General features: G+C 35.4%; 1 protein-coding gene across 7 annotated transcripts in view; it reads left to right on the top strand.

The window, feature by feature from the left end:
• Positions 1-13,453, top strand: part of FANCM (DEAD/DEAH box RNA helicase family protein) — a 76,235-nt gene that overhangs the window by 33,099 nt on the left and 29,683 nt on the right. For 4 of the 7 annotated variants that reach the window (XM_039028610.2, XM_039028611.2, XM_090312972.1 and 1 more), the window contains 8 exons: positions 4,257-4,387; positions 5,502-5,562; positions 5,673-5,743; positions 6,582-6,631; positions 6,701-6,866; positions 11,233-11,360; positions 11,436-11,768; positions 11,842-11,920. In XM_039028610.2, coding sequence (XP_038884538.2) covers positions 4,257-4,387; positions 5,502-5,562; positions 5,673-5,743; positions 6,582-6,631; positions 6,701-6,866; positions 11,233-11,360; positions 11,436-11,768; positions 11,842-11,920 — 1,019 coding nt within the window. The remainder of the gene's footprint in view (positions 1-4,256; positions 4,388-5,501; positions 5,563-5,672; positions 5,744-6,581; positions 6,632-6,700; positions 6,867-11,232; positions 11,361-11,435; positions 11,769-11,841; positions 11,921-13,453) is intronic. The other 3 variants (XM_090312971.1, XM_090312970.1, XM_090312969.1) reach the window with 3 other exon arrangements.

Below are 13,453 nucleotides of genomic sequence, written 5' to 3'. Positions count from 1 at the left end.
CCCTTAGTACATCTAGGACAAAACATGTAGTGCAAACTACTTCAAAACAAATACCAATAGAAAGGGAAGCATTACATAGTGTGCATGATCATGTTATTAAGAGTTTGAGGTCCCTTGATTTTTTCAATGTGGGATCCTCAACATGCCCCCTCAAAATGGTGCCTCTTTTAGGTTCACCATTCTTGATCGAATTTCAATTTCTTTTTATTAGACCAAACACATATTTGGATTTAATGGGCTATGATACCATATTTGATAGTATGAGGTTCAATCTCAAAACCAATTGGTAATTGAAGAGTAGCCCATTTATCTTATTAAGAGTTTGAGGTCCGTTGATTTTTCCAATGTAGGATCTTCAACACATATTATCTTTCCTATTAAAAAAAATTTATCTGATTAGTTATTTTCTTAGATGATTCCTATCCTTGAGCCATGTATTCATGTGTGTCTTAATCATGGCCATATCCTACAACTATGGATGATATCTAACTAATTAACTTGAGTTAAACTGCTCGAATATTATTATATTTTCTTTTCTAAACTATTGATTAAGGTGTAACAAAATGTGAGAGGTTTAAGAGGAAAAACACTTCATATCATTCATTTATTCAGGTCACTAGAGTAATATGTATTGGATTATGATGTTTTTGGAGAAATATTCAATTTCTTCTTATTTCTCAAAAAGGACCCAATAGCGGGTAAATATAATACATGAGGAATTCTAACTAAGGGAACTAAGTATAAAAGGAATGAACATTTAACAATAATAATTCAAATAATAATAACAAAGGCAACTACACTATACACAAATCCACACTCCACTTCAAGTTGGATTGTATATAGAATACAATCCAAGCTTGGAACTGAATTCATAAAAATTTTCTCCTCGATAAAGCTTTGGTGAGAATGTTGGCAATTTGATGGCGAGATGAAACATAGTTTAGTTCTATCATGTTCTTGTTGACCTTCTCAGATATGAAATGTCAATCTATCCCTGTGTTTCGTTTTGTTATGATGGATATGATTCCTTGCTATGCTGATTGCTGCTTGATTGTCACAAAAGTATTTTAAATGAGCTTTGAGTTTCTACCTGTAGTTCTTTCAAGAGCTGTTGTATCCACATCCCTTCACAAATTCCTAAGCTAGAGCTCGATATTTAGCCTCTGCACTGCTTCTGACTATCGCTGACTGCTTTTTGTTTCTCCAAGTGACTAAGTTGCTCCAAACATAAGAGCAATATCCAGATGTAGATCTCAATCAGTTAACTCTCCAACCCGACTAACATCAGTATAAAGTTCTACCATTATGTTTGAAGACTTCTTAAACAATATTCGATGACCTGGAGTCACTTTCGAGTATCTTAAAATCCGGTTAAAAGCCTTGAGATGATGTTCATTTGGATTATTCATGTGCTGACTAACAATGCTCATAGAATATGATTTGTCTGGTCTAGTATGTGAAAAGTAGATTAACTTTCCCACGAGCCTTTGATACATGAAGAAATGTTGTGTCAATACTATGTAGACATGTATAAGCTTGCTCGGATGGATGTGTTTTTGTAATGTATACGAAGCTAAATTTGTATTATGTTGTTTAAGATGCATATTTCTCATACAAAGGAACCGTCATTTGTCTTTCTAAACCCATCCTTTCCAGCCTCCCGAATCTTTCCTTCATCCACCATCATGCCACCTCCTTCCGTCGTCTGCAATCCGCGCTGGTGCATGCCGTCCAATCGTTGTTTGTCTGGATTCTGAGTTAAAAGCATTCAAATTGGATTTTCGAGCATGGAAATGAAAAGTTGCAAAGTGAAAAATTTGTATTTTTGTATTTGGTTTGAATCCCGTAAGTTTATTGTGGAAGATGTTGAAGTCGGAAAGCAGCTAGTCCTCTCTAAATGGAAACTTATTTGGTTTGTGGAAAATATATCAGATTCGATCAAGAACTCTCTCTCGTGTTTTTTCGTAAGAAATGGAAGAGATGGATACGGAGAAACTAAGTTATCCAAGTTTCGAAGCTCTTCGGGCTGGATTATGAGATACACTTTATTCATATTCCGATGGGAGTCTCAAAGCAAGGATGGCAGTCCTCTGTTGAAATGCTCAGAACTTTGTTGGAGATGAAGGAAACATCGGGCGATAATCTTAGTCTGAAAAGAATGGAAACACTGCAAAAAACTAAGGATTTTGGGCCTATTCACGTCAAAATTGCTGAAGAAGACAAAGGAGCACGATACTCTGTTCCAATACAAAAAAACAGAGCATGGAGAAGGACATTAGTTTCGGCAAGTAGTATGCCTTTGTTTTAGCATCCGATAAATAGAGCAAGTCGTTTTACTGGATTCAAAAGAACTCTGATGCTTTCAAGACAGATTTTTGACAATCTTTGGATTGTATCACGACTATTTGAGTTTGATGAATGGCCAGAAATAGCTAACACACTAAAGTTATACTTCAATACGGATGTCATTATCATTCCTTTGTCCACGGAAAATGCTTTAATTCATTTGGATTGGGGAGTTGTGGAAGAAATAATTGATTACCTAGTGAAATGGTAAGAGTGTGGTTAGTTTTATTTGAAATTTGAAAAATGGAATACACAAGTACACGGTCGACCGAATGTGGTGAAAGGATACGGTGGGTGGATCTCGATTAAAAATCTTCCATTAGACTATTGGAGCCGGCAAACATTTAAAGCTATTGGGTCCTATTTTGGTAGTTTAGAATCATTTGCATTTGAAACTTTTAATCTTATTAATGTTGCGGAAGCAAAAATTCAGGTTAAAAGAAATCTTTGTGGTTTTATGCCATCTACCATTGAAATTACATTTCAAAACCGAGGAATCATTTTTCTGAATTATGGAGATATAAAATTTTTGTTCAGTTGTTATCCTTACTGCTTTACTTTTTATTGCGGATATGATGAGAGTGCTATGGAGGTGTCAACCTAGTTGAGATGTTCGGGTGCACTTATTGATTCATCCTTTTGTTTCTTTTGCTTTTGTATCCTCTCATTCACTTTATAACATCTTTCATTATCTTAATGAAGATATTCGTTTCTTGTTAAAAAAAAAAAGAGCAGCGATTTGTTGTTGAAAATCGGACTGAAGATTAGTCAATCGAACCTTGATGTTTGTAACTAGGCGACAGATGATGAGGAAGACCCGACAGCTACAAGTAGGTTGCTTGCGGCTAGAAGGGAAAGGAGTTGGGAATTCCTGGTGGTTGCGAGGGGTTTGTTGCTGCGACAGGGGATACCTATGTGGTAGGCGGACGACTCACCAATCTCGGCTTCAAGGTGTATGTTTCGACTATTGGTAGCAAGGTTGGGGGGATAGGCAGCAACGACACTTGGTAACAAGGGAGGAATACTGACAGCATTGTGAAAAAGGGCAGCGACGCTAGGGTTTCCACTAAAGGGTTGCGGCGGCGCTAGAGTTGGACGGATGTGTAATGACTAAGGATATCGATCAATGGCGAATTGGACGGCAGTAGCAGTGGCGGTGACAATAGTAGCGGTAGTGGTCAGAGGCCCCATCGGTAGCTGTGGCGGAAGCAGGGCCGGTGCAGGGCTAAGGTTATCTTGCACCGGCTGGTTTTCGCCGGGCTGCTAGGGTTTCGTCACCATGCTCTGATACCATGTTAAAAGACAGAAAATAGACAACACTAGGTTTACATGGAAAACCCTAGAACAAGGAGAAGAAAACCACGATAGAGAGTCTCTTTTCATTATTTTAACACACTATGAAAGTTACAATAGAAGTCATATTTATAGGCTCTAGCAGCCTCAATACAAAAAAGGAAATAAACCTAGAGTAAAGTAAAATACTAAAATGCCCTCTGGGCTATAAACTATCAACAAAGCCCCTTATTTCCAATAAATTGAAATCCTAATCACCTAACATCCATTCGGTTAGCTACCAAAACTAACAAATAACCAAAGTACTTAGCTAACAGAACTACTAACTAACTAATGTTACAACCAGTAAGTAAACATATGCACGGTTGAAACAACAATGGGCTACATCACCTACCTAAAACTAAGGTACTTCCTCTTAAAGGAGAAACTCATTTGGATCATTGAGTTGATGACGTGCTTGCATGACACCAGATTAATGCTATTGGCTATTTGTCTATTAAGCTGAAGAGACTTAGACGGTTATTTGTGCTGTAGTTATTGGAAACATTATATTACAAGTATTTTTCTTTTCTTGAAGTTTTTGGCCATCATGTTCAATGGAGCCCTACTTATTGCAGGTCTTTTGCAAGATTTATGAGCAAAAATCATCATATCTGCAAAGTGAGACTCATAATGGAGAAGAGCTTGACCCATGGTGCACCAAGTCCCAAATTGTCCAAAATGATGGAAGTATTGGTCGACCATTTTAGTAGGTGCCAATTGTAGTCATGACATGGCATCATTATTAGTATACCACTGTTTCTTTTGCAGTATTGATGCCTGAGATTATTCTAGTTTTATTTCTGAAGTTTATTTATTTCTATTTCATATTTCAAGTATTTGAATATTCCATAGTCTTGAGAGCATGATATCATGGTATTGCTCGAATATTACTGGTCGAAGCAAAATGTATAATCTGTTGATATACGATTGATTTTTTTCTTCTTATTAATCATTTTGTCCTTACCTAGGAACCATATTTTCTCATCTCTCCTTTTTTCTCTTTTTGTCTTATGCACTCTCTTGATTGTTTGCTCCTCTTGAGATATAGCAATGGTCACTGGATCTAAAAACCCACAAAATTACTAAAAAAAAATCGTTCGAATTATAAGTTATTTTTTTGGTATCTATTCTTATTCAGTTTTTTAATGCATATGCATTTTTTCAATGTTGTGTAAGTTTGGTTTGAGGGACTTGAGTTGGTAAGAGGCATTCTTTTGGATTTTGGATTGGATTTAAAAATTTCGCAGTGAAATTTTCAATTCTTATGTGGGGGGACAAATGGATGGTTGTAGTAGTTAACTCAAAACTAACCCCATGGCTAAGCATTATAGTAAAGACCTTTAGATTCAATTAACTGGTGGTGGTTCAAAGTACCCTGAGTCACATATCTTGGATATTAGATGTCCTATAAGTCTCTAGTTTATCAAATAATAGAGTTAGGTGGTGGTTCATGCTTTAGAATCTAATGCATCTGGAATTAACTCAATATCGTAAAAGTTGGGTTGAGAAACTTGAGTTGGTAGAGACGTGCTTTTGATTTTGGAGTTATAAGCTGTAAATTTTCTATCTATTTGTGTAAAGGAAAATGACTGTAGTAGCTATCTAAAAACTAATCCCAATGCCTCTAGATTTAACGTATTCATGGGTTCATAATAACCTGTGTCACATATGTTAGGTTTTGAATTTTCTGTAAATCTTTAGACTACTGAATTGCAGGTCACTTTTGGTGTGAAACCAATTTTCTTGATGAGTTTGATGCCAATGGCTGAGATGTAATTGAAAGCTTTGACATGTTAGTTAACAAAATAACTTTGTTGCAGAAACTAAGGATCCACAAGATTCAAGGGTGATTATATTCTCAAACTTCAGGGGGAGTGTAAGGTGAAATATTTTCTCCAAGTTCAATTTTGTAGTATTCGATGATTTAGAGGTGCACACATTTCAATCAATTATTTATCCTTAAACTTGCCTCAATGCGGTATAATATGTAGGGACATTATGAGTGCACTATCCAAGATTGAAGACATTGTCAGAGCTACTGAGTTTATTGGTCAAAGCTCAGGTTTGCAATTTCATTTTTCTTCATTTTTGGTCATTATTTAGTTAATGTTGTATAATCTTTTGGGATAATCTTGTCTTCCTTGGTCCTAATCTTGTTTTTCTTGACCTTTCTTGGGTTAATCTTTCTTTTCTTTTAAGTTGTGTTTATAAGCAGCTTTTCTTTTCCCCTCTTACCTCACGGTAAAGGTGATTGTATTTTCTTCAAGTTAGCTTCTCTTTACTTCTTTTCCCCTGCCGTTATAAGGGTAATTTAGGTTGTAACTTCTGTCTTCCAGCTTATAAATAAGGCCGAAGGTTGTCTTTTAAGGCTAATGAGAAAATTACTATTCTTTTGAGAACTTATGCATACCAGTTCATTACTAATTTAGCCCCCTAAACTTTCAAAATTGTGTTTTTATAGTTTATGGAACATGTAGACAAAACATTGAAAGTTTAGAGGCTCATGATCACTTTTTAAATTCGGGACCTCCTGTTAGACAACCCTAAAACTTGAACTATCACACTTGTAATTTAACCTATTATTTATTAAATTTATCAAGATCTATTAGCTTAAACTTTTGGGTTGATTGGTGATTTAACAATATCAGGTATGTCCTTTTTGCACATAGCACATGTGAGATGATTATATTGTAGAGCATGTTCTTTGGACTATTTAATTTGATCAGGATAGTTCTCTTACTGAAAAGCTATTAGGAAAAGTTTGTCACTCGAATTGAGCTTAAATATATCTAAATTGCTCCAGTTATGTTCTATTTGCAATTTATTAGAGCTTGGACTTCTTCTATTTGTTGGGACATATTTTTGACGTTGGACAAGCTACTTAGTCTGGAGTATTGCAGGAAAATTTCTCAAAGGTCAATCACAAAAGGTTCAACAGGCTGTATTGGAGGTAGGCAATCAGGGTTTGCGGGTACTATTCCTATTAACTACCTGTACTAAATTATATACTTCTGTGCAGAAATTTCGTGCTGGCGGGTACAATGTCATTGTTGCCACATGTATTGGCGAAGAAGGTCTTGATATAATGGAAGTTGATCTTGTCATCTGTTTTGATGCAAACATTTCACCAATAAGAATGATTCAACGGATGGGTAGAACTGGAAGGAAGCATGATGGACGAGTGGATATCCTTGAACTTTCAATTATCAATCAATCTCATTTATTAAATTTCGAAGTTATATCTAACGTTGTTTTTTATCAGTTTAGCAAGATATCTTGTCCACTTGTTTGTTAACTTTTTTTTTCTTTTGTTTTTTTTTTTAAAATCTTGAACACACTTAACCCAATAAACACAGATATAGATGTAATGATGTGAGTTATTTATTTATTTATTATTATTATTAAGACAGATACAACAAGTACCTCAAAAAAAGACAGACAGAAGGAGGATGCAATTATTAGATTGTAGGCCTATAATATATATTAAAAAACACTCACCTTTTATTAATTTTCCCTTAATAAGTTTATTTTATTTTATGATATATAAGCTCATTTACTGAAGCTTTCAGTTGCTGTTTTTATATGAGAAACAACTTCTCAAAAAATGAACTTGTTTGAAGATTACAAACTCCCAAAGGTATTGAGATTTAAAAGGAAAAAAAAAAGAGAAAATAGTAACTTTAAAACAATTACAATCAAATGAAGCTGAACAATGAACAATAAAGATAAAATGAACCAAAGCAACTTCGACATTTATTTTTTGAATGTTGCTATTCTCTTGCTTGTTGGAAGAAGAAGCTTGGGCCTATTTTTCATCTTCAGTGGGTTTTTGGACCCGAGCCTCCTTTAAAAAAATGTTCTTCAAGTATTTTATGGTCCTTCTTTAAAGCCACAGTCTCATTTATTATAGGTTAATGCTGTCAAAGATTGCTTGCTGAGTTATGGTTTGAAAGGAACCAAAGGGTGTTCCACGATAAATTCCTTCAGCAGTTGGATCGATTTGTAATTGCAAGTATCAATTCCTCTACATTGTGCTCTCCCAAGTGGGGTGTGAAAAATACAAACCCACCACCATTACTACAAGGAGACTTTTATGGTGCTCTCTTCCTAAGCTTTTTAGGAATTTTTCTATCCAAGAATTCCCTTATAGGAATTTTCCACCATTACTACAAGTGCAGAAGCATCCAGGACTGTAGGTGCTGATTCTGATTTCCCATCATTGAACTCTTCCTACTTTCTTCTCGCCTTACTTCTGAAAAAGTTTCACGGAGATTTGGTATGGCCTAATTCCCATGATTCTCCCTCCAACGTCATCCAGATCATTGTTAAGGCCAAGGAGATTTGGTATGGCCTAATTCCCATGATTCTCCCTCGAAAGAGAAATTTGAAGGTCCTCATTTTATCAAGAATTTCCTTATATTGAGTAGCATCGCTATCACACTTCCATGTATAGACTTCAAATAAATCAAGGTGTTGCCAATGACGAGAGAGATTATTAAAATATTGAGTAACAGACTGATCACCTTGGCGAAAATCGTGAAGAATTGATTCAATGTGAAATAATTCTGAAGTATCGTCTTTGCTAGAAAAAGTTTCCTTGATAGCATCCCAAATCTCATGTGCGATTTCATATAAGAGAAATTTTTCCTATCTTATTCATCATGGAATTTATTAACCATGACATAACCATATTGTTATCCACTTTCCACTTTTTGAATTCTTGATCAGCCTTTTTGGACCACTCATTTTCACTAGAGAGAAACTCATCCTTACCCTTTCCACATATGAACATCCTAACCGATTGTGATCATTGAATGTAATTGTGGCCATTCAATTTGTGACTTGTGATTAGGGTATGTGATGCTGATTCATTTGAAGTAATTTCCATTGATTTTGATGAAGTCATACTGTACGGTGAAAAAATTGGTCTACTGATGATGAAGAAATCTGTCAATTGGTGATGAAGAATAAACCCACGGGCTACTGAAGTTAGTTTGGAGTGGAGGAAGAACCCACGAAGATATTGATACTATTCAACAAAAACCATGACAATAGACGACAATTGGTGAAAATACCCACTACAAAGTGAAAAACAAATGAACATGGGGAAAAATACTGACGACAAACCCATGACGGCGAATGGAAGATGTATGCCAGCAGCGTTGTCTGGTGCGACATACGGTGAAACTTCCCGGAGATGGTTGTCGATCGTTGAGATTAGGGTTCTTGGACAATTAGGGTTGGCTCTAATATCATGGAAAAATTTCTACATTTTTGTTAATAATCTCACTGATGCCTTCTATATAACAAAGGAAAAGACCTAATACTATAAGGAAGTATCTAACAATAAATTACAACAAATTGGGGGTTTGCTTTACAGGAACTTAGTGTGATTGTGCTAGCACGAGAAAAACAAACAATTGTGAAAACAGCTATCAGTAAGTTCCATACGGCTATACAATTGCAATTTGATTTTCATTGAGCAATGTACAACCTCGGTAATGTTCTGTATGGATTAGCTGGGGACACAATAAGGATTTGTGGAACAGGAAATGTTAAGGATGTTTCCCCTAACGAGTTATACAACCAATCTGCAACTTATATTATAGTTGCTCATGCTCCAAAACCAAATTACTCTGTTTACAGCAGAGCCTTGCGGTTGGTCCGTCTGATGATGCTGTTACCCTATCTAAAGGTTGGATACTTTACTGCACCTCCAGTGGGGAGACCACTTGCTCCTCGCAGAGATTGGAAACTTCACAATTTTTTCTAAATCATGATGTATTGCAAAAGCTTAATGTAGAAGTACCTTGAATGGTGATGGGACAACAAAGTAGAAATTTACGATATCATCTCTATATCAACATGTGCAGATCTAACTTTACTACCTTGTGCTGGATTCTGCATTGACACAATCCACGGACTAGTTTTCTTGGTTGCTGACTCATGGGATGCGGTTGATGGATGGGTCGAGCAATTATATTAGTTTACACGATCTATACTCGAGGCAAGAACGAGGTTTTGGCTGGCATCATAACAGGTTGATTATTACCAAATATGCAAAAATGTATTATTGATATTATCTTGATGTCTATATTATGCCTATTCACAGTTGATTGAGTATTCATTTCTCTAGATTGAAACGCACAATTTTGGGGTGCTTTCCATTGCTTAATACATGTTTTCTCTAGTCACCTTTCAAGAAAAAAGAAAAGGAAAGGATTTAATATTTCTTCTAGTGCCAGTTTTCCAAGGTTCCAATGATATTTTCAAGTCGAGCATCATTGATTGTTTTGAAGTTGCTAAAGATTATTCTTCTTGGTGTTCAGCCTTAACTCTGGCAACTTCAAAACTATTAGCCTCAATGATTCTAGCGATTCCGAAGTTGCCAGAGTTAAAGATTATTCTTCTTGTTGTTCCAACCTTATTTTCAAGTCAAGCATCAACCTCAATGATTCTAGCAATTCCGAAAGAAATTCTAATGCAGTTTGAGATGGAATAAAAAAGTGACATTATCAACAAAGAGCCTGATGATCCAATCAAAATGGTTTGGCAAGAAATTGACATAAGAATTAGGAGTTAGATGATTTAGAAAATGATTCAGAGTGTGAAAAAAATTATTATTACCAACATCAAAAAAACACCCATGAATCTTCCCAACATCAATATGGAGGTCGAAACGTATTAAAAAAAAAACAAAAATATTGAAACAAGAACATCTATCAGGACTTTTGGAAGGGAGGATGAAATTTGGGGTCTTTTGGGGGAAAATCAAGAAAGGCTGGAAATCACTGGAAGCAGTGAATTTGCAGAAGAAAAATCCAATGAACTATGGTTGAAGCTCATGGGTGAAATTCAAGCAAGTCAAATTGAAATAGAAGACCAATTGCAAGAAGAAGAAGAAAAGACATACGGTGAAGGAGAAGAAGAATAGATAAATGAAACAAATTCATGAAACAATAAAGATGAATGTGCAACAACCGATGGCTAAGGTGAATCAAACCCATTGTTAAATATAGTTACAGGAGTCAATGAGGGGAAGAATAAATCGACCAAATCTTTTGTGCTATCGCATGTAATGAGGAGGATAAAAACATGTTTGTAAGGAAAGGTTGTGCGATTATTTTCAACCCATTACTTTTGCGACCCGGACCAAAGATTTTAAGGCTCCCATGCGAATTCACCAATGTTATAGAGGAAGAAAATAACGAAGAAACGTGTGTTGTTGCGTGCAAAGACAGAGAAGTTGAGAAAGAAGAAATTAGAACCTCTAATCTCACCAAGGTGATGAAGTCTTTTTGCCCAAACCCCACACAACTTGATCTCTAGCCAGTTCCTTTCATTATGGCTCCACGACCTGTACAACCTGACCAAACATTGGCTATCTTCATTTTTTTAACTTAATCCAACCAAGCTCAATTGAAATAAAGTGTTCTTCCTTAAAAAAAAAAAAAAAAACACACTAAAGCATTCATGCCTCAAAGTTTGGAACTTCATCCCAATTGTTCCCCTTTTTTATGCTAATTATGTAATTTCCTTGACTACTATTACTAGTTTTAGCGTGTGAAGGGTCAGAATTGAAGGGTTACATGAAAAAACAAACAACAAGCAAGTCTATAAAGAAACACATGCAAAATGGGGGAATAAATAGCTTCAACTTTCATGCTAGCTCTAGAATGGTGAGATCATTTGACAGAAGTCTATCACAACATAGTATTCTTTTCTTATGCTATCGATTCTTTTCCATTTTTTAGATTCCACATACTATCAAACCTGAAGTTCAGTTTGTTAAGCTGTCTATCAAACAATTTGTTCGACCTGGAAAGAAAGTGAAAGATGATCTTGCTGTTCAGATAACATCATTTGAGAGCAAGCTAACTGATACTGAGACTGAGTTACTTCTCAAGTATTTTCATCCTTGTGAAGATGCATGGAGGCCGTCCCTTATTGCCTTCCCCCACTTCCAGACTTTTCCCTCGAGAGCCCATGGAGTAATGCATTCATGTAGAACAATGGTTCTAATTGATACAATGCAACACTTGCAAAGACTGCATTTTTCTAGAGAACCCGAATCATTCTCTGTTCAGGTCTGTTTTCAAGTTCTCTTCTACCTTTTTTCTCCTTAAAAGACATTACCTAGTAATTGGGCTTATCATACAGCGTGGTTGGATTCAGGAGAAATCATGCATTAGAGAACTATTTGAAGCAGGCCAGGTTGAAAAATGTAGAAGCAAAAGAGGTAAATGTGTAATTGGTACATTATAAATCGTGTATTTATAATATTTTTCAATGTTTGCATAAGGGATGTAGGACAGTCTTGATTTCTTTTTGCTTCCAGGACCTACATTGGAAATAGTTGTTTTTTTAAAACAAGAAACTAAAATTTTCATTTATGCAATGAAAAGTGTTAAGTTATGAGTTTTTTCCCTTTTTACATTCTTTTTTATTTTTTAAAAAAATGGAAACTAAGACTTTTTATTGAAATAATGAATAAGTTTACATGAGAGGAAACAAAAATAAAAAACTTCAAACTTGCCAATGCAAGGCTAGAACCAAATTACAAAATAGAGATTAAAGCTCTGAAGAATAAACATTCCTGTTGAACAAATATGTATAGATGAATAACTGGCAAAGTGCTTGGATAGAGAATAATGTGATAGGGCTTTCACTTGAGCAATCTGAAGACGATTAGATTGAGGAAGTGGCTTGTGAAGATGCAACACTTTCAAGATACAAAAGGAGCTTACAAAAGACTAATGCTAGGAGATACAAAAAGTACTAAAAATGAAGGAAACAACTTAGAACATTGATTGAACTTAAAGGAAAACATAATTATGAAGGAGAATGAAAGCCGACCAATTGCAATAAATTTATTGAATCGAGAAACCTTCAAACTTCTTCGCTAAGATGCACCATGAGGAGGACTTTAGACAAGTTGATTCATAAATATAGTATGTGTTAATGTAATAAAAATACTAACTATTCTTATTCATTTTATACATTAGAGTGTAATATATATGGGCATACATGAGAGGCCCAGACTATAATGAAAAGACAATAAAGGACAAGAAACTAATAAACTCCTCTATTTACATATATATCCTAACACTCCCCCTCAAGCTGGTGCGTATATGTTGATCTTTCCTAGCTTGTTACAAAGGTAGTCAATTCGGACTCTATTTAAGGTCTTAGTAAAAATATCTCCTAATTGATCTCCAGTCTTCACATATCCAGTAGACACCAAACCTTCTTGTATTTTCTCACGAACAAAATGACAATCAATTTCAATATGTTTAGTTCGCCCATGGAATACTGGGTTAGAAGCAATATGAAGAGCAACTTGATTGTCACACCATAAATTGGCTGGAATGGTGATATTAAAGCCTAACTCAAATAATAGTTGATGTATCCACATTATTTCACATACTAATTGTGCCATAGCTTTGTATTCTGATTCAACATTTGATCGCGAGACTATATTATGTTTCTTTACCATGAAACCAAATTGCCTCCTACAAAAATGCGCTAGCCAGAAGTTGATCTTCTGTCTTCTTTTGATCCTGCCCAATCAACATCTGAGAAATACTCAACTTTCATATGACCATGGTCTTTATATATGATTCCTTGTCGAGGTGTAACCTTCAAATAACATAGAATCTGTTGTACTGCAGCCTAATGATCCACTGTGGGTGAAGTCATAAATTGTCTCATAATGCTTACTGAATAAGCTATGTCTGGTCGTGTTATTGTAAGATAATTCAACTTTCCAACC

The sequence above is a fragment of the Benincasa hispida genome, chromosome 4 (genome assembly GCF_027475165.1).
Source record: "Benincasa hispida cultivar pf3 chromosome 4, pf3_genome.v1.1, whole genome shotgun sequence".
Taxonomy (NCBI): Eukaryota; Viridiplantae; Streptophyta; class Magnoliopsida; order Cucurbitales; family Cucurbitaceae; genus Benincasa; species Benincasa hispida.
This window is presented reverse-complemented; position numbering and strand designations above follow the sequence as displayed.